General features: G+C 41.9%; 1 protein-coding gene across 1 annotated transcript in view; it reads left to right on the top strand.

Annotated features, from left to right (window-relative positions):
- The first annotated feature begins 5,811 nt into the window (after positions 1 to 5,811).
- Positions 5,812 to 27,472, top strand: part of LOC133376984 (actin-fragmin kinase-like) — a 106,307-nt gene continuing 84,646 nt past the window's right edge. The window contains exons 1-6 of the mRNA XM_061610141.1: positions 5,812 to 5,856; positions 10,910 to 10,996; positions 11,817 to 11,889; positions 12,240 to 12,282; positions 13,688 to 13,766; positions 23,391 to 23,479. Of these exons, the coding sequence (XP_061466125.1) occupies positions 10,935 to 10,996; positions 11,817 to 11,889; positions 12,240 to 12,282; positions 13,688 to 13,766; positions 23,391 to 23,479 (346 nt within the window). The 5' untranslated portion in view covers positions 5,812 to 5,856; positions 10,910 to 10,934. The remainder of the gene's footprint in view (positions 5,857 to 10,909; positions 10,997 to 11,816; positions 11,890 to 12,239; positions 12,283 to 13,687; positions 13,767 to 23,390; positions 23,480 to 27,472) is intronic.

Below are 27,472 nucleotides of genomic sequence, written 5' to 3'. Positions count from 1 at the left end.
GCAAAATAGCTCTCAGGGCGGTTGACAACATGAGATAAAATACATAGATCATAACAATAAATCACTAAACATATACAATACAAAAGAAAAAAAGTACAATGAAACAAAATAGGAGATAATTAGGATTAGTGTAACACGATTCAAACGATACGATAAAAATGATTAAAATGCCTTGGAGCATAAAAAGGTCTTTACCTTATAATCTCCCTTATAGAAAAGCTGAAACCACATAAAGCACCTGGGCCTGATAATATCATCCCTGAGATTATCAAAACTAACATGGAGTGGTGGGCCCCAGTTTTAGCAGCTCTCTTTACTAGTATAGACCAGTCCCTCTGCATTCCGGAAGACTGGGGTTGTGCTATCATTGTTCCGATTTTCAAAAAGGGCTCACGAGAGAATCCAGCTAATTATAGACCCATTTCCTTATTAAACATAGTAAGTAAGCTAAATGCAAGCCATCTACTTTGTAAGCTTCACTCCTGGATGGAACAAGAGAATATCCTTGAACAGGAACAGGCTGGTTTCAGGGCATCGCGCTCCCCGTTGGACCACATCTTGGTATTACAGCATCTAATTAGAATAGAATACTTTATTGCAAGCTTAGCCATAGGCCATGTGCAACCAAACATACATATACATACATATATACACAAAACCTCTAGTTGGTTTAGACAGCTAAACAAATGTAAAAATAAGGAAGGTCTTTTCAGGATATGATTCGTTTCACAAAGGCATCTCTCAGTTTTTGTGCAGCCAATGCAAAATTGGCGACTGCGCGGGTCACTGAATCAAAATTATCCATTAAAACGTCGATTACCTTCTCACTATCTGAACTATGTACTAAAATATCTAAAAATGGAGATAAAAATTTCCTCCTGGGATCGTCGTAGAGTGGACAATGGAGTAAGTAGTGCACAATCTCCTCAATTGCATCGCAGCCATAGATACAGAGACGCTGAGTCACTGGTATGCCACGATAACGGCCATCAAGATAGGCTGTGGGCATTACTTGGTACCGTAATGCAGTAAAAGCTTTTCTGATTGGTGCTCTATCAAGTACTTCTAGGTACTTTGCTGCCATATGATTCAGTTTAATATATGGGAACCAGGTTGAGAACGGGGCCAACACTATGGACGCACGGTCCTGAGCAGCATCATAATCATAAACCCAGTTGGTAAGTGCTGCTTTGCTTAGTTCCAATAATTTAGCTGGGGAAAGATCATATTTGGAGAATAGTGACTGGCATTCCATGGCCCACCCTTCCCGCAGCATTTGATCATACCAACATTTCTTAACCAAGGTTGAATCTTCGCTGTTCAAGATTCGGATCCAATATCGTAAGTAAGTTAGATCAATTCGTGCCGTGACTGAGGGTAATCCCAGCTCAGCTCTAAGAGCATTACAGCATCTAATTGAAAAATATACGAACCGTCCCAGAGGCTCTCTCTTTGCTGCCTTTATTGACTTCAAGGCAGCCTTTGACTCCATTTCTAGAGAGATCCTTTGGGCTAAACTTGAATCTACCTCTATAGACAGACGTTTATTGGCCCTGATCCGAGGTCTTTATCAAAACACTCATGTCCAGATTAGATGCAATCGTGCTGGCTTACTTTCTAGTTCCATTCCCACATATAAAGGAGTGAAGCAAGGCTGCATTTTGGCTCCTACTCTTTTCAATTTGTATATTAATTCTTTAATTATAAATCTGATGCAAAACCCTTTTCATTATCCATCTCTAGCTAATAGGCCTGTGTTGATACTATTATATGTGGATGACGCTGTCCTTTTGTCTCTTTCACATGTGGGTCTATGCCGATTGTTAAGAGCCCTTTCTTCTCATTGCTTGAATGACCAGTTAGAAATTAACCATAGTAAATCTAAGGTAGTTGTGTTCTCAAGAAGGAAGACGAAATACCGATGGCAGATAAATGACTCCTCCATTGAGCAAGTCGCATCCTATAGATATTTAGGAATTTCACTCCATTCTTCTGGCCGATGGCACCTCCATGCGGCGGGCACTAGAGCAATTGCTGCAAGAACATCTAAAGCTCTGCTATCTTTTTTTCATACAAATGGTGGCCAGTATATTCCCTCGGCATTAAAGGTCTTCTCTGCTAAGGTTATCTCTAAACTGCTTTATGGGGCCCAAGTAAGTATATATAGTACTTTTTCACTTTTTGAGATAATTGTCCAAGTTTCTCAGAAGTATATTAGGCACTCCTCCTTGTGTCTCGAATGCTAAGTTACGATTTGTTACTGGTATGCCCACTATTGAGTCCTGTATTTGGATTCTTAAATATCGGTACTGGCTGAAACTAATTTTTGAACCAGTTGGTCTGTCTCCCCTTGTACTGACAGACAATTTTCAATCAAAATGGAAGAAATCCCTTGATACTCACCTTGTGTTCTTGGGATTTTCCCCTCTACGTGTTTTGGCATTGGGCCCTGTGAAAGCTATGGAGACCATTAAGCAGAGAATCCTAGATGTGGATTATCAAACTCTTATGTCCTCCTCTGAGTATGGGCATTCATTTAACCTGCACTCAAAACCATTCACTATGGCCCAGTATCTATCTCATTTATATACACCAAAGCTCAGAAGAGCATTTACATTGGCCAAATTTAATGTATTGCCGTCTGCTCTTTTAGAGGGCAGGTTCAAAAAAATTCCCTTCTCTGAACGATTCTGCCCTTGTGATGCTGGAGCTATTGAGACTGCTGATCATGTGCTTTTAGACTGTAAGTTCTACGACGACCCCCGATGTCGTTTCATACTGCCTATATTACAGAAACTTCAATGCAGGGATTCAACTTTATACGTCCAACATTTATTTGCTGACAAAGATCCTTTTATTACCTGTAAGGTGGCAAACTTTTTTGCCTCAGTGATTGAAATTCGAAAAAAACTGATGACCCCGAAATTCTGAATCTTATTTATATATTTTAAATTGCTCCGACTTAAAATTGCCCTGTATTTTATTATCTATTCTCTGATTTTTTAATGTGTTGTTTTTAACTGTATATTTGTTTTGTGAATATCTATATGAAAAATTTCTGGCTGGTCTATGACCGTAATAAAATTTATACAGTACTGTTAGCCCCTTGCCGCTGCCCCATATTTGAGCCACCTGGAGCCTTTGCTTTTGTTCGCTTTGGCCTGGTAGCCCCCCCAGTGGAAGTCCCCGGAGTGGCTTCCTGCTCTGAAACAGGCCGTGATAACCCAGGAGCCGGGGTTGGTGTCACCCTCCCCCGCTGTCATTCTTAGCAAAGGCAGGTGGTTTTCAGGATTATGCAGGGGACTTCAGGGTCCACCGCATGTTGGCAGGGTGGGCTAGGGAGCATCATGCCATGCCTGATTCCCTTCGACCTATTTCAGTCGACATCTTAATAGCTTTGAGTGGCCAGTGGGACAAACTTTGCTCCTCCAACTATGAAGCCTTACTATTTCAGGCAGTGGCCCTCACACTGTTTTTTGGTGCCTTTTGAATTGGAGACGTGGTAGCTGGCTCCAAGCGAGACTTATCTCGTCGTGCCCTTCATTTGGCAGATATTACCATGGAAGCGGGTTGTGCTTGCATGAATCTGAGAAGGTCTAAGACGGACCAGAAGTGTAAGGGACGACGCGTCAGGTTGGCCCCATCCACAGTGCCTACCCTCTGCCCAGTGTGGGCTTTACAAGCATTTTTGGCAGATAGGGGACCGGGGGATGGATATTTATTTACCCATGCAAGTGAGGTTCCCCTCACAAAATACCAGTTTGGGGCATTAACAAAGCAAGCATTGCATAAGTTGGGGTTTGACCCCTCACAGTTTGGAACCCATTCATTCAGAATTGGAGCTGCTTCTACGGCAGCAGGTATTGGTTTTCCCCAAACAAGAGTACAGGCAGTTGGACGTTGGTCCTCTGGTGCCTTTAAGGGCTACATTCGCCCCTTTTAGAGGGCTTGGGAATCTGGAAACCTAATAAGTTTTATTTGTTTTGACAGGTTGCTGGACGGGGAGGGAGCAGACGCGCATCCTCATATGCGGCCACAGCATGATCTTCTGGGCAGCCCGGAGGGCAGCGAGGTCGAGCATGGGCTCGCAGCTAGGCCTCAGTCGTTGGGCTACGGTACAGTGGCTTGGCCGGCGAGGAATGCGTTGGGAGGGGCTCCTACCCACTCTGTTCCAGCAGGATGTAGTGCGGACAACCCCGCACATGGTGGTCATTCACCTGGGTGGTAATGACCTTGGTTTGCTGCAGGGCAAGGCCCTCAGGGTTCAGGCATGTAAGGACATGCAGGTGATAAGGCAAAGGTGGCCTTCGGTACGTCTGCTATGGTCAGACTTGCTCCCACATAGGGTGTGGTGTGGGGTATGGAATCCATGGGCGCTCGATAGAGCATGGAAGAAGGTCAACAGGCATATTCGGTTGGCTCTTCTTGGGCATGGGGATTTAGCCATTCCGCATCCCCATATTCAGCATTCAGAGGTTGAACTATACAGGACCGATGGCGTTCATCTGTCTGATGCAGGTAACGACTTCTTCCTGAAAGACCTGCAGAGGTGTCTGCGAGAGGTTTTTCTCAGCAGTGGGGTAAAGGGGGACTAAATAGAGATTTGTCCCCCTTTTTGTGGTGGGAAGGTGCGGGAAGGGAAATAGGTAAGGACAGCTAGGTGGCCCCCTTAGGCACCTTTGGAGGTGATTGGCGGTTTTGGAGGCCTGTCTGTCAGAGCTTTCCGGCTTGAGGGCAGGATATGGGCTGCCTCTGGGGCCAACTTATCTCATCTACCCAAGGGTTATCCAGCCCCGGGTGGGGATGACGTAGGAAGGCCCCCCTACTCACCTACAAGGTGTGGCCTGGGTAAAGGTAAGCACATGGGCTTGCCCTTCCTCCGGCAGGGGCTGGTCGCCCGAGAGCTGTATGGCAAGATACTTGCTTAGAGACAGTTCCCGCACCTAGGTTCTCCTTCTGCAGGTCACTTTAAATTGGGTTTTTGTTTAATGTAATTTAATAAAGTGGCCCTTGTTCAACCCAAGCTGACGTCTCTGTGTTTTATTTCGCCCCTCGACTGCAACTGCTTTGCTAACTCTCCTGGCTATACATGAAGCAAAGCAGTGCTGTTGCAAAGCCCAGATTGAGCCTGTATAACAGCAGTTCTCAACAATAAAAAATAATAAAAATAAAAATTCATGGACCGCTTGAAAATTGCTAAGGAGCTTGATGGACCATTTACATTTTTTCTTGTTCTAGAAATCAAAGCACATATATAACTAATATTTTAATAACCATAGTCTTTCCAACGCAATGGATGTGCTTTGTAACTGATTTTTTTTTTAAGTCAGCCGTTTCAGAGGCCCCTGTCAGCTGCAGGGGCCCTTGGCTAGTGCCCAACCTGGCCACCCACTGGTGCTGGGCCTGTATGGTGGCAAAGATTTTGACACTGATCTAAGTTCAAACCTATTAATCCGTTCATAGATTTAAGCTCATTTACAATACAGGCCTGCACATATCTACACAGAACTAAGCACCCCTGAGTTCAATGGGACTTATTTCCAGGTAAGTGTATGTACAGTTGCAATCTAATTCTAATTATTCAGGGAAGTCAAGGTTGTTGTGGTTGTTATACTGGTCCTGCTGCTACTGTGACTTTAATGACAGTCTGCCATGCAGAAATGTAACAGGTTTTTCTTGACATAGAAATAAACTGATGAGAGTATTGTTACAATGTGTGGCCTAGATGTACAGTATACTTTCTCTATTGAAGTTGCCATGACTTCAAGTAACCCGGAAATAATGCTGAATCAGAAAGCAGCTGTGAGGTGTGTGTTTCTCTCTGTGTATTTTGGTGTCATAGCAACTACTATCAAGGTAGGTAAAAAGCTAGATAAAGCTGGTGAATAAAGTAGACTAGAAATTAATATTGAGAGCTTATTGAGCTTGCAGAGACCTATTTCCGGTGTTCCTAATGAAAGATTGAGGAATGACAGGTAAGCGAAAGATGGTAAGAAGAAAGGAAGAGGGGAAAAAGTCAGTTCTGACTCATGCTTTGTCATTCCTTTAACTTTTTTGCAAACTAGCATCCAATTAGCAGAACTATTTTGATCTTGAAAGGCTGAAATCCAGAGGGACCTCTGCATTTGCAACTGAGCTTTTCTGGGTTCCTCTTCTTAATGCAGCTCTTTGTGCTCTCTAAAAGCTTTTCAAGGGGCCCTTCTAGACAACCAGTTTATTGAGTATTCATTCTGAATTGCTTCCACAAAACTAACATGGAGGTTAGATTATATGCAGTCTTTATTGAGCATTATTTCTGTTTTGCCTGCAGGTCCATAGTGAATGGTCATTTGCTTTTCACACATTTTTTTGGAAGAGTGCAGAAGCGTATACTTTTTAAAAATTCCCACATGTGCAGGTTTATGGATGTGCTATTGGGTGGGAAGGAGACAAAGGGCTTGGCATATGATGGAGGAACTCCCATGGACTGCCTATGGCAGGAAAGTCCACGACATTGCATCTGAGCCCTCAGACATTAATGCCATTGATCATCAGTTTAGGAAAGCATCTTGGTTTTTCGGTGATATTTCTAATGTGGATTTGTTAATGCAAAAATCTGCACTAGCTTGCAGTGCCATATGGATGATGGTGAATTAATGAGGAGACAAAGCTATAACATTGCAGATTGTACAGTCCACAAACCTAAAATTCCAGTGTGCAGTTGAATCCCTCCAACAAAATGGTGATGGTCTGGAGGCACCCCTAAAGATCGGGGGGTGGGGAACTGTGAAGTGGATTTCTAGTTGGAAACCAGCAAGACTTCTCAACCCAAAAAATTGAAACATTCTCCATTTGCAAATTGGGCTGTTTGGATCCCAGACATAATGAATATCCATTTGCAAACCATTTTTAAAAAAACTTTCATATAATTAAGACAATTCATACTTCCCCCCCCCGAACACAATCTTTTCAGTAGTTCTAAGCAGAGCTTGGAAGTAACTAGTTACAAGTAATGAATTACTTGTAATTCATTATTTTTTTGAGTAACGAGTGGGTAATTCCTTTACATTTTGATTGTAATAGAACTAGGAGTAATTACTACTTTTGTGGGGTAATTGTAATGTTTCCAGCATTACTTTTGGGCATTACTTTTGGGCATTACTTTTGGGCATTACTTTGGGGAGTGTCGGGAGGATGAGCTGGGCTCCTGGGGGGTTGTCAGAAGAGGATTCAAATGGCTGGCAGAGGGAGGAGGGAGGAACTTACCCTCTGTGGAGCGAAGCCGAAACAGAGGACATGCCAGAGATAGGGTCGCCTAGCAACGGGGAGCCTGAGAGCCTTGAAGTTTTAGAATCCCCCCCAGACATTCCCAGGCCCTCCCTTCTCCGCAGCTCAGAGCAAGAGGGAGGGCTGATCACAGCAGAAAGGCGGAGAGATGGTTTACCCTCAGCTCCTCCTTTATCACCCATAGGGGAATCGGACACTTCAGAAGAGGAGGAGGTGATGCCTCCCCCCTCACCACGCACACGCAGACGGTTGAAAAGACAGGAGACAAGGGGGGGAAGGCGGGCAGTACCTGAGGGGGAGTTAAGGAGGAGCGAAAGGTTGCGCGCCCGTTTAGCCCCTTCTTAAAGAACAGGCGGGAAGCAGCCCCTTGCTCTGTCAACTTTCTCCCAATGTCGCAGGACCTGTATCCCTGTATTGCTTCATGAGAAAGCGCAGTCTTTGTTGGACATTACTCTAATAAAACACGAATTAACTACAACCTCTGGTCTGGTTCCTGAGTCGCATCCTGGGCCTGACAGGGAGGGATTTGTGGATGAGAATCATGTGCCTCAAACTGGGCTTCTGTGCAGCATCGCTCTTCCCTCATGCTCTGTGGATGGGTAGGAGGTGACGAGGGAGGAGGCGGAGAGTGAAATGGGGTGGAGTGGAGAAAACAATTGTTTAAAAAATGGATAGCGGTGGTGAAGAATGGAGTGGAGGGAAAAAGGAGCCGGAGGTCAAAAACATGGATAAAGGAGGAGAAGGAGGCAGCAGCGCAATGGAGATAAAGAACTGTGGAGGTGAGAGATGACAAAGCTTGTGTGTGTGTGTGTGTGCTGTGTTTGCACTTAGCACACAAAGTGGCCTCCACCACCCTCTTTGGCTACTATGCTGCATTTGCAGTATTTTAACTTTTTTGCATCTCAGGGGAAAATGTTTGCTTGAGTGAGTGTCCCTTAGTTGGTGGCAGGGCAGGCTCTGGGAGGTGGTTAAGTGAGAGAGATTATGCTGGCTGGCTGAGTGGGGGGGATTGCACTTGGTTTAACATGCAAAGATCTGAGTAGTGGCCTCAGCCTCCCTCCCCACCACCCTTACCAGCGGAGAGACCACCATTGCTATCTTATGAATAAAAATAATTACCGTATATTCCGGCGTATAAGAAGACTTTTTAACCCTGGAAAATCTTCTCCAAAGTCAGGGGTCGTCTTATACGCCGGGGGTCGTCTTATTAGGGTTGCCATATTGCCCAGATATCTGGGTTTTACCCAGATTCTAAGCATGCCACCCGGCGCCCGGCTAGCCCCTTAGGTGGCCCGGATTCTCAGCTTTCATTTAAAAAAAAAATTAAGTTTCTAGGTGGTGCGGTTCTCGAGATATATATAAAAACGTCAGGCACCCCCCCCAGTTAAATCTTTTTTTAAACTACTGTATAGCACTTCGTAGCTTTAACCCCGCCCGTTCAGGATTTCAGCCAATCAGTGAAGTGTTTGTTTGGTGGCAGTGTCTGCAAAACCTCATTGCGAGGCCAGAAAATGGTGGTTTCCCCTCCTGTTTATCTGAAAATCTCATAAATTGGGTAGGTATATACATTTCAGTTTTTTCCCCTGTTGTGTGTAGGAAGTCAGATCCTGGGCAGTGTTTTGAAAACCTTCCCAATAGTTGCTTTTGGGGGTAAAAACAGTGTTAATCCCATATGTCCAGAGTAAATCCTATTGAATTTAGTAGGAATTACTTTTGAGTAGACATGATTATGAATGTGCTGAAAATCAATGGGACTTTGGAGTGAATGTAAAAAGGAATTGTTTTTGTGTTCTCTTTCTGCCCCCCCCAGTCCTATTTTAAAGCAAGTAGGCAGGGCTTTGTAGGTATTGCAGTTTTATTCTGTAGGAAACTAATACTGATTTTTAAAAACTAATACTGATTTTTCTGCAATGACCAATTGGTTTGACAATAAACTATTATATGGGCTGTATGTATTTATACATCTGCAGTGTGTGCGTGTGTGTATGGAGTCTTTCCAACACCCCTGTGAGGTAGGGTTGGAAACCAAAGCAGCTCACAACAAGAAATAAAGCCATTTAAAATCCAATAACCATAAAAACAAGTATAAACAGTTGCAAAACAGTGTAAAGTGGCATGATTCGGAATTTTGGGTTGTGTGAATGAAGTTGCTTATCACTTGAGGTTGCATTTCTGTCCCTGTTTGAGTAAGCCCCATTGAATACGCTGGGACTTGCTTCTGAATAAATAAATTTAGGATTGCACTATAAATATCTTTACAGTTTGTGTAAATAATAAATATATTTGATAGTTATGCTTATATAAATATTTCTTCATTTATCATATTTTTGGTTTTTGGTTAGGAATCCTGATTGGTTGTGAGATGCTTAGTTTTTTGCCTTATAGGAATCTTGTTGTGGTTGGTATGGTATTACATTTAGGAAAGTGTTACTGCCTTCTGTATTTTTTTTTCCTATTTGCATTTCACTTATCTTTAACCTCACTCCGTTACAGCCATAGAAGCAACAGCAGCATATGCAAGATAATTAACTCCCATTAGTGATAAGAACAAGAATTTATAATTATTATTTCAATTAAAACAAGAGGCTTATCAATACTTTGAAGAGGACCAGATATTTATTTTCTTTCTGAGCCCAGGACTGTGTCTTTCATGATGCCCGGTGTGTGTGTGTGGGGGGGGGAGCAGGAGAGTAGTCGATAAGACAGACATCCTGGCATTGATAATCGAATTAGCAAGGTATGTGTGGGGTTGTTGTACACTTCCAGGCTCAGTTTCATTTTGAGTATGGAGGTGGAACCTGTGTAGATGTGGTTATCAAAGGGAGAAGAAATTTTGAGTTAAGCAAAGCTCTGCTTTTATAAAACCTAAGAAACATACAGTACTTTGAATGTCTGAGTGCCTGCACCAGTGGAATACTGGAGGAACTTGTAAAACTTGCTGCAACAGTATTTAGAACTGAGCATGTGGTGTGAAAGACTCCTTTTCCTAACATTTTGGCTTGTTTTTCTCTGATTGTGTATTTTTATTGTTTTTACTATATTTGTAAGCTGTGCTGAGCTCTGTTTTTAACAGCAAAAGGGCAGGATATAAATTCTCTTAATCAATCAATAAATACTCCATAGTGTTGGAAACTAGAGTCTAGGCATTTAATGTTGCTTTTAAAAAAAAGATTTCTCACATCTTTCCCCAGTTTTTGGTGGTAATTCCTAGGCACAAAAACAAAACAACTGGACAATCCAAATATTAATATTTATAAGTTTATAAGTGACAGTTTTCCTGCTAAGTACCTGCATGTCATAAGCAGGGGTAGTCTTATACAGCGAGTATATCCCAAACTCTATATTTTAACTGGAAAAGTTGGGGGTCGTCTTATACGCCCAGTCGTCTTATACGCCGGAATATACGGTATTCTACTACCTCTGTATATGTTTGTTTATTTTTAATGTTGTTTTAGGCTACTTAGATGTGCAGCAGCAAAGGCCAGCACCTTGTAGGTGTTTTTTTTAAGTAACTGAAATGTAATTGTAGTGATTACTTTGGAGGAAAAGTAATCAGTTACTTTCAGAGCAATTGTAATTGTAACGGTAATTGCTACTTTTTTGGGCCATGTAACTGTAACTGTAATTTATTACTTTTTAAAAGTAATCTTCCAAGCTCTGGTTCTAAGATGGCATTAGCAAGTGGACACTGGATCAGAAAAGAAGTGATTGGGAACCCTCCAAATCCTAGGTAAGGCATAATGGTACAGTTGGCTTTTTCACAAAGTAGCTTGTTCATTTATTGGTATGAATTCTAATGAAACATAATGTTAAAATATTCAATGTATTATTGTTGCATTTGGTTTTTTCTCTAAGGAACATCAGCTATTATTTGTATTTAATGTTTTGACTTGACTTGTGATACAGCTTAACAAAAAAGAAGAGCAGTTCAACATATTTCAGCAATCTTTTTTATTCAAAACTAACGATACACATGTCTGAAATTAAACAACCAGATCAGGTAAGCCTTGCATACAGACCACTTGAAGGCTTCTTCCAAAATGCATCCAGGGAAGCCTGCCTTGCCTTTTTTCTTTTATCATGTAGCATCTTGCTATAGCAATCTAAAGCTTTAGCACAGTTCTCTCCGTACACTCATAGGCAGGCAAGGGGCAGCCACCACCACCTGTGGTGCACCACACCACCCTGTGCTTGGTCTCTCTCTCTCTCTCTCTCTCTCTCTCTCTCTCTCTCTCTCGTCCTGTTGGAACTGAATATACCACTTTGAGGGACCTGAGAGGATTGTGCGAAGAGTGCGGAGGGATGATGGGGGTGTACTTTGATAGATTTTGTGGATAAGCACTTTGTTTCTCCCAGGCTATGTCAGCTTCAAGTCATGAAAAATTGCTGGCTCACTCACTTATACGACACCCAATTTTACCCTGTGAAAAGAGCTGTATTCATAGGCACACACAATCGTTAGGTTGGCCACTCTTCTGAGTAAGGGGAGAAAGATAAACTGTTATTGTTGCGACCAAAGTTATTTACCATTGTTTCATGTTACTCTTTAGACACGGACATGCATTGGCAGTTGCAGGAAATATAGCATTTATATTTGGAGGCTGCTCCTACTATAATACTTCTGTAAGTACCACCAGTTGATGTTTGTTGTCCTTTGTTACTTTGATTACTATTTGTGCTGCATAATAAATGGCATGTCTCATGTATGTTTGCTGTTTGCTTTACACGCTCTCTATTTTCCACCATACACAAGTATTTACTTAAGAATTACTGCATTCCAGTCATTGTCTACTAATGGGCATTATGAAGACATGCCTGCTTCTGTCTGGGTGACTGGCTATTATTTCTAGCAGGAGTCACTTGAGATAGCTTAAACTTGAATACAATTTTAAAAGCATTCCTTATCTAGATGACAATATCGATGCCCTGTAAATAAAAATATCAACTTCAATCTATCTCTCTTTCTCTCCCAGGATGATCAGCCAACATATTTCAATGACTTCTACATGTTGACAAGTGAGATACTATTAATCTTTTCTAGCAGGCAGCTTGTTCATGGGTGTATTCCTCCCTTTGGAGTTACATATATTTCACTATAATAGGCCAGTCATTTGTAATGCAAAAAAAGGCTTATCACTATAAAATTGTAGAAGGGCTTTGCAAACAATGCAGAGCATAATACTAGAATGGATTAAGGTTAGGTGTGTTGTTTTGTGTTTTTCCTCCCAGTCTAGTCTGAACAGTTGTACAAAAACCAAGATATCTTTTTGCTAGTATGAATGTCCCTACTATGGTCCATTTTTGCATCAGTAGAGCATAGTGAGTACTATTATGTGCAAGTGTAATCACTCAGTTGCTGTTTTTGTGAGTTTCATAAACATGTATTTTTATTTCTTGAGGCATATATGTGCACTTCATATTCAGAAAATTTCCCATAGAAACAGCCATTCTACTGGTCTTACATCTTTTCTCCAAGTTTAGCTTTAAGCACTTCAAATCGGTGCCATCAGAAGCAGTGCAATTGTTCCTTAAAACAACCTGAGGTGGCCGACTTTATAGGTGTCTTTATGATCAGCCTAACTGGAGTTTTTCAGAAGGCAGGAAATTTTTCCAGGCAGCCAGAAGTGGACAATGTGGTACACTGGTGTCACTCACTGTACCTCCCAACAGTTGAGTCACTGCTGCTTACCAGGAAGGATGAGGCAGCAAAGATGGTGCAAATGCATCATCAGGAATGCCAGATTGGCTTTACTGGTGTGTTTGCATTGTGCCAACCTCCTGTCACCTTGCTCCTCTCCTTCGTGGTAAGCAATAGTTTCTCAGCTTTCAGAAGGTCACGTGAGGTCAGGTCGCTCACCACACCATCCAGTATTGCAGGCAACTGATGCCAGTGATAGTGGTTCTCTTGACTGCCAAAACTAGTACTAAGGTTATTTCTCAGTGAGACCTATAAAACACGGTGTGGCAGTTACACCATGAGATTGTTTCACCATAATGATGTCTCAAAATACCACTAGGTTGTACAGGAAAGGTTTGATATTTTGCTTGCAAATGGGGGCCATTATCACTACGGACAAGCTAACTGGACTTCATTGTATTTTGGCAGTAGGAGCAGATTATGTCATATAGCATACTCAGGATCACGATGTAGCTATGATTTGATTTTTATTTATCAATATGTTACAAAGTTGGCAAAACATTTTATGAACGAGAAACTACTTTATAAGGAGTCACACTGTTTATGTAGCTAAACACTGGTTTTTATGGGGGAAATAATGGTGAGAACAATTACAATTGACTGCTCATACACATACTGCTGGTAGTTTTAGTAAATATATTTTGATGCTATCCTTCACATGCATTTGTGTGTGTGTGGGGGGGAGGTAATTATACTGATCAGCTCAAATTCATTCATTTTCAGTTACTTCCACTGATTTGACATGGGAGAGGATACCACAAGATGGACATATTCCTTGTCCCAGGCAAGGTCACTCGCTTTGGTAAGCAAGCAATTCAGCAAAAGAAATTCTGGTTATTTTTAGTATTTTTATGTCATTCACTGTAGTAATGAGATAGTATGCATATGTGGAAATACATTATATTGAAATTAAGATAAAGACTTCCAAATAAATGTGAATCTGATTGAGATGCAAATATTTATAGTGAGTAATCGCTATTCAACCATAAAAACAACAACCAGGCCTGTATTATGAATAATTTGTGAGAACTGTAGATAAGTCTGTGAGAGAAAACCAATAACTGAAAACAACGCTTTATGTTTACCAGTTATGAAGATGAAAATACTCGATTATTGTTAGCCACCTACTTCATATAACAGACAAAGCTGTCATATCCAGCACACAGAATCAACCAGTAAAAAAACCCTATAAAATATAATATTCACATTTTTGTTTAAATCGTATTTTTTTAAAAAAAAACAACATATAGCTACATTATAGCTTCATTTATCGTAGTGATAAATCAATTTAGCAAGCACATTTTCAGGTGTGATTCAAGTCTTAGTTTCTGGTGCAATCTTTGCTGCTCACTTTGTTCCTTATTTGCCCATTGAGGGCACAATCCAACGTGCATTTACACTGGGCTGAGAGGAGTTGGATGTGGCAGATCTCCAGCTGAGCCAGCTTAGTCCTGGCTCAGCTGGGCTACGTTGGCAAAAGTCTGTGAGCCCGGCTGAGCCAGGACCCAGCCAGCTTATCCAAGACTGGTGCAAGTGGAGCCAGGGTAAGGAGTGTGTCAGGGGCATGTCAGAGGAGAGACCCAAGTGAGGGGACTAGGCCACATTCAATTTGTGTTCAGTAGTTCCCAATCTAGGCAAACGTTACGCTGGGAAAAGGTTGGTCTAAGAAAATAATTGCAATAGAAGCAGAGCTTGGAAAAGTTACTTTTTTAAACTACAGCTCCCATCAGCCCTAGTCAGCATGGCACTGGAGTGGGCTGATGGGAGTTGTAGTCCAAAAAAGTAACTTTTCCAAGCTCTGAATAGAAGTCAATGGAGAGGACTTACTCCCCGGTAGGCATATTTGGGAGAGGAGGCTTTTTTCTTTCTGGTCCCTATGTACAGCTCTCAGCTGAGCCGGCGTTCAGTCAACCCAGAGGCTCCTGAATGGTAACCGGATTCAGTGGAGCTTTACGCCAGCTTCTCTTGCTCCAGCACAACTTTCACTAGCTTCCCCCAAGTTAGATTGCCCTTTAGGTGATTTCTTATTTTATTTTCTAGCAGCTCCAGACCTGCTATTTCTTTCATCCTGATCTTGTTTCAGCTAGGCATGGTGGTGGTTGCTTTAATCATCTCAGCCCCTTTGCCTTGCTTCCTTAGTGGATGCCTGGAGTATTATTAAATCTGCTCAGTTTATTAGACCACCTCTTGTACCAACATTATTCTAGGCCCATCTTTTAAAGCCTGATTATAATGAGATTGCTCATAGATAGAAAATTTGATTTTAGAAAGAGTTTGAGACTGGATTAAGGCGTTTGTATTCTCTTCTGCCTAATGAAGAAATAGCTGTTTCTGCTATTTACTGAATCCTTTCCTGAAAGGCAAGCGCTGATTTTGTTTGATGCAAAACTGCCCTGCTTCTAAATGCCCAGGTAGTGGTGGTGACGAGGGATGGCTTTTTTGGCTTCATTTTTTATCCTATCTGTGCCCTTTCATAGAGAAAACCAGACTTGTCCTCAGTCGTTCATCTTCTAGTAACTAGTGATGGACTCCGTTTCTGCAGTAATTGGATTTGCCATCAGATTATCCACTATTTCTGATATTCTCTGTCTTTGTGGAGAGGATTTAAAAGTCTCAACTCTCTGCACAGGTTTTCCAATTCGTATTTCCCCCCCCAATTTTTTTTAATCCACTTTGAAATCATCGATAGTGTGAGCCTCAGTTACAGTACATAGCTATTTTAAAATAAGCAAGCCTCATTGAATAGCGGGGGTAAGGCTTTTCAATGAATATCTTTAAAAACTGACAGATAGAAAGCAAGGGGCGAAGACACTAACTTAATGATGGGCAATTATCTGCCTAATTTGCACTTGAAAAGGAATGTAAACAGGCAATAATTACAGAGTTCAGAATAAAGATTGATACCAGTGCAGGAGACTCATGAATAAATAGCTATTATAATATCAATAATTCTCTGCAAAGCCAAAAAGAAAAAAAATCAGATCAGATCAGAAAAAAGGATAAGATATGGAGGAAAAAGGAATTGGATCGTTAACGATCACCAGGGGGCCACACTTAATAATGAAATGTAGAAAAGGAGAGGATTCCATCCCTACTAGCAACTCTTATGTTAGATTACTCTAAAGCACTCTGTGACCTTGAAGACAGTCAAGAAGCTTCCATTCGTTCAGAATGCTTCTGCCATAATATGGCAGATCATAGTACACCAGTTCTTTATTGGATACACTGCTACGAATTTGTTTCTTAGCTAATTCAAGTTGCTGTCTTTAAATTCATAATTGCTAAGAAGCTTTTTTGTTTATATTTTTAGAAAGGTACAATAGAAATTTTAATAATAAATAAATAAAACAAAAATTTATATGCCAGACTATCCACTAGACCAGGGATGGAGAATCTGCAGCTCTCCAGATCAGATGTTATTGAATTCCAACTTCCATCAGCCCAGCCAGTATGGCCAAAAGGTCAGGGGTGATGGGAGTTGTAGTCTAATGATGTCTGGAGACCACCAGGTTCCCTACCACTGTGCAAACCTTTGGCTAGAATCACATTATCTTATATTTCTTACTACTTTTATGATTCTCTGTTATCTAATCGATAGGTTTTCTTATGTGAACTACAGTTGTTCTAAAATTAGGCTGCAATCCTACGGACTGCTTTATGGATTTTGAGGGTAGAGAGACACTTACTGTTGTGCTGGTTTCAGTGTGTCTCTACCTCCCATCTGAAACGGGCACACAACGCTAGTCAAACTCTGCCCCTTTTTACTCTAAAACTCTGGTTAGATCAGCTTGAGTGTGGTTTTTTTTAATTATTCAGCTGCAGGCAGATTTTGCAACTGATTGGTAGATCAACCCATTTGTCTTCCAGGTGTGGCCAATGGAAACACTTTGCTGCAGGCTCAGGCAGAGACAGTGACTGGCCCAACACTTTGCTGTAGGTTGTTCTGAAAGGTCTGAAGTCAGCAGTGGGGAAGGGAGGTGTGGCCTGCAGAGGGCAGAATGGCTTCAAAATGCAGCCAGAAAAACAATTCTGGCTGTTTTTGTAGTGTGCCCACAGCCTGAAAGTAAAGCTGTTTGTACACTGAGCATTTACTGTGGAATAGCTAGGCTTTGTTCACTCACTTTCTATGGAGCATCATTCCCATCCCATATTTTCTTCTTTCAGTTTTTCTTTTTTCCCCTCAGATCCCAGAAAATCCATTTTTAATAGACACAATGGAACACCTAGCTGAAGATGACCCATCATGAACTCCCTAGCTGTAGATGACCCATCATGCAGCTGTTTGATAGTTTTTTGTTTTGTTTTTAAACTGGTTATGGCATATATAGCCATTCCCTTCTCTATGGTCCTTTTTCCCTCTCTAGAAAATATCTTTAAGCCTTCTTCTTCTTCTTCTTCTTCTTCTTCTTCCCCTTCCTCCTCCTCTTCCCCTTCTTCCCCCTCTCCTCCAAACTGAAGCAGCAGTGGGTGACCAGCTTCAGTCACAAATGGGACTGCGCTAAGGGAGGATGTGGTCCACATGAAAATTGCCTCCAACATTTCCCCCACTGCAATCATAGAATGCCATTAGGATTGCAGAGGTTCAGATGTAGAGTTGCTATTCTGTTTGCAGCTTGAACTGGAAGAGCAATGATTGGATGCTATTTAATTACCCATCTCTGGAAGCACCTGAATTTTCATTAATATTGTCAACATGCCTAGTAAACATGAATAGGATCAGGCTGCACGTCTTCATATTCACCATGTGGTGGCTCAGGGAAGTAAAACAAAACAGAACAATCTCACAAACCCAGAAGAAGGGGATCAGAAGCTGTGAGTGCCTTTTAAGCAGCAAACATCCGCTCATTGAGTTCCCTGCACTGTGCATATTTAACTGATCCCATATGTTAATCACTTGGATCCTCTGTGCTTGCTTTACATTGCCTCTGATTTATGCTGCTGCCTTTGCTGCCTTTCACACAAACATTGCCCATATGGAGACCATATTGACTATACCAAGTTTAAAAATGAAAGCTCCAGGCAGGAGGAGGAAAGTTTATGAAAGAAGAACCTCTTGGGTTTCAGTAGTGAATATCGTAATGTCTCAATCCTGGAGCCTAAGAGTGGCAAAATGGCACTCTTGCAGCATAGCTGTGCTGCTTAGGACCCAGGAGGGCAGCAGTGACCAAGGAAGCAGCTGCTTCAGGAAATGTCAGGGCACCAAGGCAAGTAGTTTTATGTAGTTTATTATTTCATAACATCTAATATTATGTTCTGTATTTGTGGTCAGTTGACTGTAAATAAAGATTTGATTTGAGTTTTAGTATCTATAATGCCCTGATACTTTATAGCACAAAGTACTGATAGCCCAAAAAAGGGGGAAGGTGAGAACACAAAAAAGACACCCCAATTTCACTGATTCATAATTATTCTTGCCAATTTGATTATCTCCATTGACATTTCTGTACAAGCAATTCTGGTTGCAATCCTAATGAACACACACCAGGAGTCAGTTCCTTTGAATCCAGTGGAGTATACTTCTGAGTAGCATGTATAGGATTGCAGGCAAACTATTTAACAACACCAAATCCCATGCATGCTTCCTCTGAAGTAATTGATTCTAATTAGACTCTGAAGAACCCTGAAGTTCTAACTGAGTCATATTCTAATGTAGTTTGTAACAGTGGAATGTAGTGAGAATAGATTCTGTCATCCGCCTTTGCTTGGGGTCTGCAGGAGAAGTAGTAGCAAATACCAGAGCCACAGGGAGCTCCCAATGTTCCCTCTTAGCTGAAAAGACATTTTTTTCAACAAAGCCTTAGATAATCCGAAGCTTCAAAAAGGCGAGCAGGGCTTGACCTTCCAGTGGCTCCACCCCCTGGGAGAGCTGTTTGCAGTATTTAAGGGGTCTGTAGCCTATTGTGCAGTCACATGCTCCTGTATGGTGATGGAGCAGGAGAGGCTGCAGGGAAATCATTCTCAGACTCTAAGGATGATGGAAGAGCCACATCCTCAGGCCAGGGCAGTGTAAATGGGGGAGCTGAGGGCTTCCCTTTCTGTGGGGCAGCAACTGGTGCATCACCTGAATCAGAGTCCTCCTTGGGCCAACGCTAGGACCAGTGACAGAAGGATCTGTCAATTTCGGTTCTCTCAGTTTCTCATTTTTCCAGTTTTCCACATTTCTGCAGCAATTTGTGATTTTTTTTCAAAATCCTCGTGAAAGTTCTCTAGCATTTTAGTGAGAATTTCTCTAACTAAACATATTTTTGTAGGTAGTTTTGACTAATGTACACATTTTATGCAAGCAATTTCTCTTAGTGTAATGATTTTTATGTTATTTTTATTAATATATTTGTTTTTATGCTCACTTTCCCCTTATATAGGCATTTTTGCAAACATTGCTTAGATGGAGAACTGCATCACAAAATTCAGAAAGATGGCCATGTTTCGGTTCTCATGTTGTTTTGAAAAGTGCGCATTTGATAAATTCAGCTTTAAATGTGAACTGAATTGAATTTCTGGCTCATCCCTAGCTGGATCCCTGAGCCAGGGACATGATAACTTTCTCCAAATAATAATGAAACTTTTTGCCTTCTCAAGTGTCCATTATAGATAAATGCCTACACAATATATTATTTTGCTTGCACTAAAAAAAATTGGCCTGGAAAACACTTAACTTTTGGAAAGTGTTGTGCTCGGTAATTGTTTCTCCTTAATTTAAAAGTTGAAAAGAAGTATTTCTTTTGAAGTTCTTTTTTTAATGGTTGAAAATCCAGTGCATTCCTTTGCCAACTTTAGCATGACACTAGCAAAATGTGCAAAAGTTCTACAAACATTTGTGAGCCAAAAGCTGTCAAAACCACATGGGGCATTTCACGCCTCCCCCCCCCCCCCAAATATGCCATTGAGCTCCAAACAGTCGCCTTTTCTTTAAGGAAATGTGTGAATTTGTATTTCTAACTACATAGTTTATTTGATTGAATATATACTTCACTATGTCCAATATGCACAAGATGGGATGAAGGCAGTCCCCTTTTTAGCACATAGCGCTCTCTGCATGTGTGTGTGTGTGTGCGAGAGAGAGAGGCACACACACACACACACACACTCACAGAGAGAGAGAGAGAGAGAGAGAGGTGGTATGTATGTTTTGGGCCCATCCACCACTGGCACACAGCCTTTGACAGCTTTCCCCGTGTCATGATTCCCTCTGAGAACTCTGATTCAAACCAGGAGTGGGAGGCAGTTGAGGACGAGGTCTCAGAATGGGAGTGGGGATGAGACTATGCAGCTGACACCTCCCCCCATTCCTGGATGTGCCCAATTCTACTGACAAGGCAGAATATCCATGGGCTACCCCTTCCCTGCCCATGAAGGATGAGGGGAGCAACCACCTCTGACTAGGTATGGGCAAAAATTTCAATTCAGTTCACATTTAGAGCCAAACTGATCAAATCTGCACTTTCTGAAACAATATGAGAACCAAAACACAGCCATCCTTTGAAATTCGCACTCATTCAAATTTTGCGATGCAGTTCACGAAACCAAGTAGTGTTTTCAAAAATGCATATATTTGGGGAAAATGTGCATCAGAATGGTATATAAGTGAAAATAACATGCAAAAATGCATTACATGATGAGAAAAATGTGTACATGAATCAAAACTGCATTTTTCTGTGTTTCAGAGAAAAGGGAGTTAGGAGAAATTCACACTAAAATGCTAGAGAATTTTCATGAGGATTTTTTAAAAAAAATATTGCAAATTGCTGCAGAAATGTAGAGAACTGAATTTAAGACTGGAAAAATTAGAAATGGAGAGAACAAAAACTGACAGATTTGTCTATCCCTGGCTCTCGCAGAGCAGGAGGATTCAGAGGTGGAGGCAGGTTCAGCGCTGTCTCCCAGGGAGAGGTGGCACATCAAGAGAAAAGAGAAGATGTCACCTCTGGGTGAAGCACCTGCCTGCAGGCCAGGAATTTCTGCAAAGACAGGAATTCTTGCAAGTAGCTAGGCATTCTCCACCTCTGCTTAAAGACTTGGCAGGTAGGAGGGGAAACTTGTTGGAAGAACTTTGCAGCTCCCGTGTAGTCTTGGAAATCTTGCTGCTAATCTTGGACTTTGCTCTTGGATCAGATTTATAGTTGCTACTCCTTTGCCTTGTAAGAGTACCTGGACTAGAGTCTGTTTTTTTCCTAGCCTCTTGGTTTGTACCATTGTACTGCTAACAGTTCACTTCTTTACTTGCAAGCAAGCACACCTATCTTGTTTTGGGGTTTTGGACGGAAGCCAGGACACCCTGAGAGAATAAGGTCTTTGGAGGGAAGGGAAAGTTCTTCACCTGTCTTACACTGTTTTAAAAGCACTCATTTAACCCTTGGGCCATTTTCCCCAGTCCTGTAGCCATTGCTTGTCTGCTAAAGCTGATATAACTATGGTGTCTGCCACAGGCCTCTGTAAACTGTTCCACATGCCAGCTTTCACTGTCTGGTTAGCCCTTCATGTGCAGCAGCTTTCTAAGCAGATGGTGCTGTTTGGGGTGGAGGTTGCAGTATGCCTCTGAATACCAGTTGCTGGGAAAATGTTGCTGTGCTCAGGTTCTGCTTTGTAGGTTTTCCACAAGCATCTGGTTGGCTACTGTACGAATAGGATGCTGGGTTAGATGGGCCATTGGCCTGATCCAGCAGCAGGGCTCTTTTTACGTTTTTGCACACACAAATGCCTCCCAGTGCCAGGACTGCTGAAGTAATTTAAAAGTGGCTTCTGCATTAAAAGGAGACTCAGCCGTTAAGTTCTAGGATAATGTCTGAAAAACAAAATAGCTTCCTTCTGATCTTGTCTCTTTCCATTCACTTCTGGAGCTTTTCAGTTTGGAAAAAAACTTTTTAGTTAGGGAAAAACAAAGAGTCATGATACTAGAAGATGTTGATGATGGGAGATTCAGGACAGATAAAAGGAAGTACTTATTTATATAGCCTGCAATTAACTTATGGAACTTACCATCTCACGATGAGATGACCTCAAAGCTAAATGGCTTTAAAAGAGGAATTAGACAAATTCATGGAGAATGAATCCGTCAGTACTAGTAGCTATATGTTATGTGCCTCCAAGTCGACTGCAACTTATGGTAACCCTATGAATCAGCGACCTCCAAGAGCATCTGCTGTGAACCACCCTGTTCAGGTCTTGTAAGTTCAGGTCTGTGGCTTACTTTATGGAATCAATCCATCTCTTGTTCGGCCTTCCTCTTTTTCTACTCCCAGCATTTCCCAGCATTATTGTCTTTCCTAGTGAATCACTTCTCATTATGTGTCCAAAGTATGATAACCTCAGTTTCATCATTTTAGCTTCTAGTGATAGTTCTGGTTTAATTTGTTCTAACACCCAGTTATTTGTCTTTTTGCAGTCCATGGTATCCGCAAAGCGCTCCTCCAACACCACATTTCAAATGAGTTTATTTTTCTCTTGACCGCTTTTCTCACTGTCCAACTTTCACAGAGATCAGGCATACCATGGTCTGAATGATCCTGACTTTGGTGTTCAGTGATACATCTTTGCATTTGAGGACCTTTTCTAGTTCTCTCATAGCTGCCCTCCCCAGTCCTAGCCTTCTTCTGATTTCTTGACCATTTTCTCCATTTTGGTTAATGACTGTGCTGAGGTATTGATAATCCTTGACAAGTTCAATGTTCTCATTGTCAACTGTAAAGTTACATAAATCTTCTGTTGTCATTACTTTAGTCTTTACTAGTTATATGCACTCTCCTAATTCAGAGGCAGTATGCCAGTCTATACCAGCTTCTGATGAGCAACGACAGGAACTCTACCTATAGGCCTCCCAGAGGCATCTGGTTGCCCACTGTATGAAACAAGTTGCCAGACTCAATAGACCTTTCGTCTGATCAACTAGGATCTTCATATGTTCTCATTTGAGCCTCCACCCTCAACACAAAACTCTCCCCACCTATTCAACTTATTATCCCAAGCATTTCCCTGTTCCTGACCCTCCATCCCCAATGCCCATCAATTCTTGCTCATTCCTGCTGTAACTAAAGTCCCTCATCAGAGTTAGCATCCTTAACGCACGATAGGTTGTCCACCAACAGCCATTTCACTAGGAGGTATCACTACACTCTGCCATTGACATGATTCCTAGCTAGAATTGATCATCTTTTTGTTTCCTGTAACTGTTTTCAACAGAGCAATCTGTTCATGTATGTACACACTGAGTCAGCCCATTCCCAAATGTAAAACAAGCTGTTGTACAGTTGCAGGTAATGAGCTGTCAAAAGTAAACACTGGCCAGAATCTAGATTATAGATATAACTGTGTGGCCAAAAGATAAAAGAGCTTGGTAATGTCTGCTGTGACACGAAGTGTATATTTTTCTATACAAAATTCTGGGGATATGGTTTATGGCTGACTGTACCATTTCAACTTTGCTTTATAGTGTAGTAAAAAGCAAGATATATTTATTTGGAGGTTGTTCAAGCAAGAATGCTGATCGGTGCCTTCCAGGAGTCTACACCTTTGATCTTGGTGAGTAAAAACATATAATAAGTTTGCCAGGGATTTATAGTTCATTTAGTTAATGGCAAGTCAAAGGGCTCTTGCTCTTGTTACATAAAAAGCATTTATTATTTTAATTTATTATTGTTTGGGGGCAACAGCAGTAGTTTGCAATTATGACTTTGGATGATCCCACCCTTTTCTAAAAGTGGCCAAATCATCTTTGTGATGTAACCTCACCATGATGGGGCAGGGGAAGGAATATACCACCTTTGCAGAAAACTAATAATTTTAAAACCACAGGCTTTAAAGAGAGATAAACAAAAACCCAATTGGTTATCTGGACTCCTGGTTCATAACTTATTATTTCCCTCTGGTAAGATTATTTATTATTTCTATTCATGGAAAATGACCTCATTTTGCACAAATATATCTCATAGTGGTTGAACAAATGAAAGATGAATGAATGCCATTTGATTAGGTCTATTGCCATGGAGTTTTGGAGCTTGCTTTTCCATGGCACCTAGAGATCTGAAAGGAATGTAGCTCATTTAAAACAGCTCCTTTTTAGATATATCTTCCGTTTGCTCACTGAAGGTGATTTGGCTCTTGGGTTAGATTCCCTGCTGAGAATATTCCAAATCAAAGGCTTGCTCACTGCTGAATGCCAGTTCATAATGCACCATTTTTTAAATCCCACTTTCAATTGATTAGTTCCAGAAGGGAAAACACTTTAACATATTGAGTATTTAGCCTGGGGAAACATCCCAGCCCTAATTTTGGCTGGAGTTGTAAGATTTTGTAATGAAAACAAATGTGACTACCTTCTGAAAAGCAAAAATGTATTATATAATAGGTGGTTTAGGATATAGTTTCAACATTCTTGATGAGTAGCCACTCATGCACTGGTCACTGGAGGAGTTCCACTATCTCTACTGTCACTAAGTGCCTCTGCGTGAGGAAGGGAAATTGACACCCTTACTGGAGAGTGTTGCAAAGCAGGAGAGTAGACCGCAGGGCCCACTAACTCAGCATCAGCCCACTAAGTGTGCATCAAAAAACAGTTAAAAACAACAAAAAAGCAGATACATTAAAAAAAAAAACAGACATCCATAACAGAGACTCATTCCTCAAGCTGAGAAAGCCTGTTGGAACAAAACTATCTTCATTTTTTCTCCAGAAAGTGCAAATAGTGAGTGCATGTCGTATGTTGACAGGAATGCTATTGCACAGAACAGGGGCAGCCACACTGAAACCCCTGTTCTGAGTTATGTGCTAGTGTTATATGCTGGTGGTAGTTTGTGCCCACCAGCAAGCTGGCTGCCACATTCTGCACCAGTTGCAGCCAACCTCAAGGATAGCCCTACACAGAGCACATTTCAGTAATATATCTGTGAAGTTACCAATGCATGCACAACTGTGGTCAAGCTATTTCAATCCAGAAACAGCTGTAGCTGAATAACCAACCAAAGATGGTAAAAGTCACTGAGGACAACTGCACCTCTAGAGACAGAACTGTATCTAGGAGCACCCCCAACTACACACCTGCTCCTTCAGGGAGAGCGCAACCCCACCCAGGGCAGGGAACTTATCAACTTCCCAGACTTGGAAACCACTCCCACAAAGCCTCCCTATTGCCAGGAATCAGATTCAGTTTATTAGGCTCAGGGCTTTTTGTGTGACAGTACTCACCGGTACAGAGTACCGGTACCTCTTTTTTTGCTGCTCATAGCAACCATTTTGTGCTGGCACCCACAACACTTTTCTCAAGTATCGGCACCTCATTTTTTACCAAAAAAGCACTGATTAGCCGTCGGACCGCCCACCACTGTATCCAGATACCAGTCCAGGGCCTTCTCAGCCATTTCTGATTCAGATGTTACAGAGAAATAGAGTTGGTTGTCATCAGCATACTGGTGACACCTTGCTCCAAATTTTCTCATGACTATTCCCAACAGCTTCATGTAGATGTTAAGTAGTGCTGGAGACTGTATAGTGCCCTGCGGTACCTCATAGCTCAAGAGCCAGGGTGCCGAGAAGTACTCATCCAATGCTACCTTTTGGAATCGTTCCTGGAGATAAGACTGGAACCCCTGCAAAACAGTGCCCCCAGCCCACATCTCCCATAGACAGTCCAGGAGGATACCATGGTTAATGGTATCCAAAACTGATGAGAAGTCTAGTAAGAGCAGCTGTTACACATGTGTCTATAGAGAATCCTTGAGTGTGAACCTGCCACCCATGTATCCCCTTAAACACACCTCTTAGAGAGGAGGGGGATCTTTTGCTAAAACCAAACCAGGTGCTTGCCCTGAAGTGTGCCTAAACAGTTTGTGTATAACCCAAGAAATGTAGATCCAAACCAGGCTAAAGCAAAGCTTTCTTTAATTGGAAGAAAATAGAAGAATAGTGATACAAAATTACTGGGAGCGTGGCAGCATTAATCATTAATACACTAATCCATTCATAACTCTAAAGAGATAACAGGTCCCTACTGCTATAAAAAATATCAGGCAGCAGAAATTACCTTTCCTAGACCCAAGAGTGTGGGCAGTGCAATACATCTGCAGTGGTGTGAAGGAGTTCTGACCAAAAAGCAGGAAGGAATCTCTTTGCCTCAAGGGTTGCATCAAGACACAGACTTCTGTCCTGACTTGTGGCCCGAAGTCCTGTGCTGCATTCCTTGAGAGCATAGTTACAAGTTGGAACTCTGATTGTCATCTTATGTCTCAAACCCTGCTCTTACATACACCTTTTCTCTTACAAATCAATGTGAAAGCAGGGGTCTGGGTATGAGGTGATCTTGTGCTGTGAATGTATTTCTTGCTGACACTCTGAAAAAAATCTAGTTCTCCTCTTCTGACGCCATCTTAAACAATGGGATTGTTCTGCTAGGTGAAAGGAAAATTTGCCAAGAAATAAGATAAAATTTAATTCAGGGTCTGCATGTTCCTTGGGGAGCAGCCAAATTATTAATGTGTGGATTGTTGCAACTGATGACTGAGTCCATGTCTCTCAATAAGGCTTCACGGGCTAGGGAAACCAGAAGGGGGAGAAGTAGTCCAGGGTGATTTTACAGTTGCCAAGTCCCCAGCTCCAAACGAATCAAGCTGGGCTGCCATGGGCACACACCTTACACAACAGGGTCACACTCCCTCTGTCCCACTCCTGATAGAGGTCATCCATTAGAGTGACCAAAGGCAGATTCAGTCCTGAACCCAGGTCTGAACTCAGTTTAGAATGGGTCCAGATAATTAGTTTCCTCCAGGAAAGCCTGCAGCTGTGCACTATGAACCTCTTGACTCCCCTGCCCCAAAAGGGGGAATTTGCAATGGGGCTGTAGTTGTTAAATACCATCAGATCCAGGGTGTTTCTATCAGGTGTGGCCGCACTGTTGCCTCCATTATAGGAGCATTTATCATGCCCTGAACCGACACAGTCATGCCCCCTCTGGCTAACTTTAATCAACCATGAAAGACAAGTGCCAAGAGGGCATGTCATTAGGTGTATGTTCACAAGTATCCTGACAAGTGTCATCAGTGTGCAAAAAAGGAAATTAATTACACAAAACATGGCTTGTTGGGGTATTGGAAACCTCACTTGGATCTGAATAAGTCATGGCATCTAGCTCACTATGGAGACAAATGACTTTTTCCTTAATGTGCCCAGAAACGCACAGAGGGTCTCTGACGTATTCTGGGTTCATCCACTGATATAGGTGTCAACAGTCTACAGAGCACCCTGGAGCTCCACTGGGTGATTACTCAAGGACTTGATGGAAGCAGCAAATTAGGCCCTATTTGCTGCTTTCACTGCCATGCAGCATGCATCATTATGTTCTCTAGGATGTGTTTAGTTGTCTTCGCAGCAGGACTTCCACCACCTGCACTCTAGCCACCATCCATCCTGTTTTATTGCATGTAGCTCCCCAATATACCAGGGAGCTGAATGTGCTCCACAGTGTTGGAGAGGGCAGTCAGGAACGATTGTATCTATGGCCCTCTGATGGAGAATTTTCTCCTG

The sequence above is a fragment of the Rhineura floridana genome, chromosome 1 (assembly GCF_030035675.1).
Source record: "Rhineura floridana isolate rRhiFlo1 chromosome 1, rRhiFlo1.hap2, whole genome shotgun sequence".
NCBI lineage: Eukaryota > Metazoa > Chordata > Lepidosauria > Squamata > Rhineuridae > Rhineura > Rhineura floridana.
Note: the sequence above shows the minus strand (reverse complement) of the source record. Positions and strands in the feature narration are given on the sequence as shown.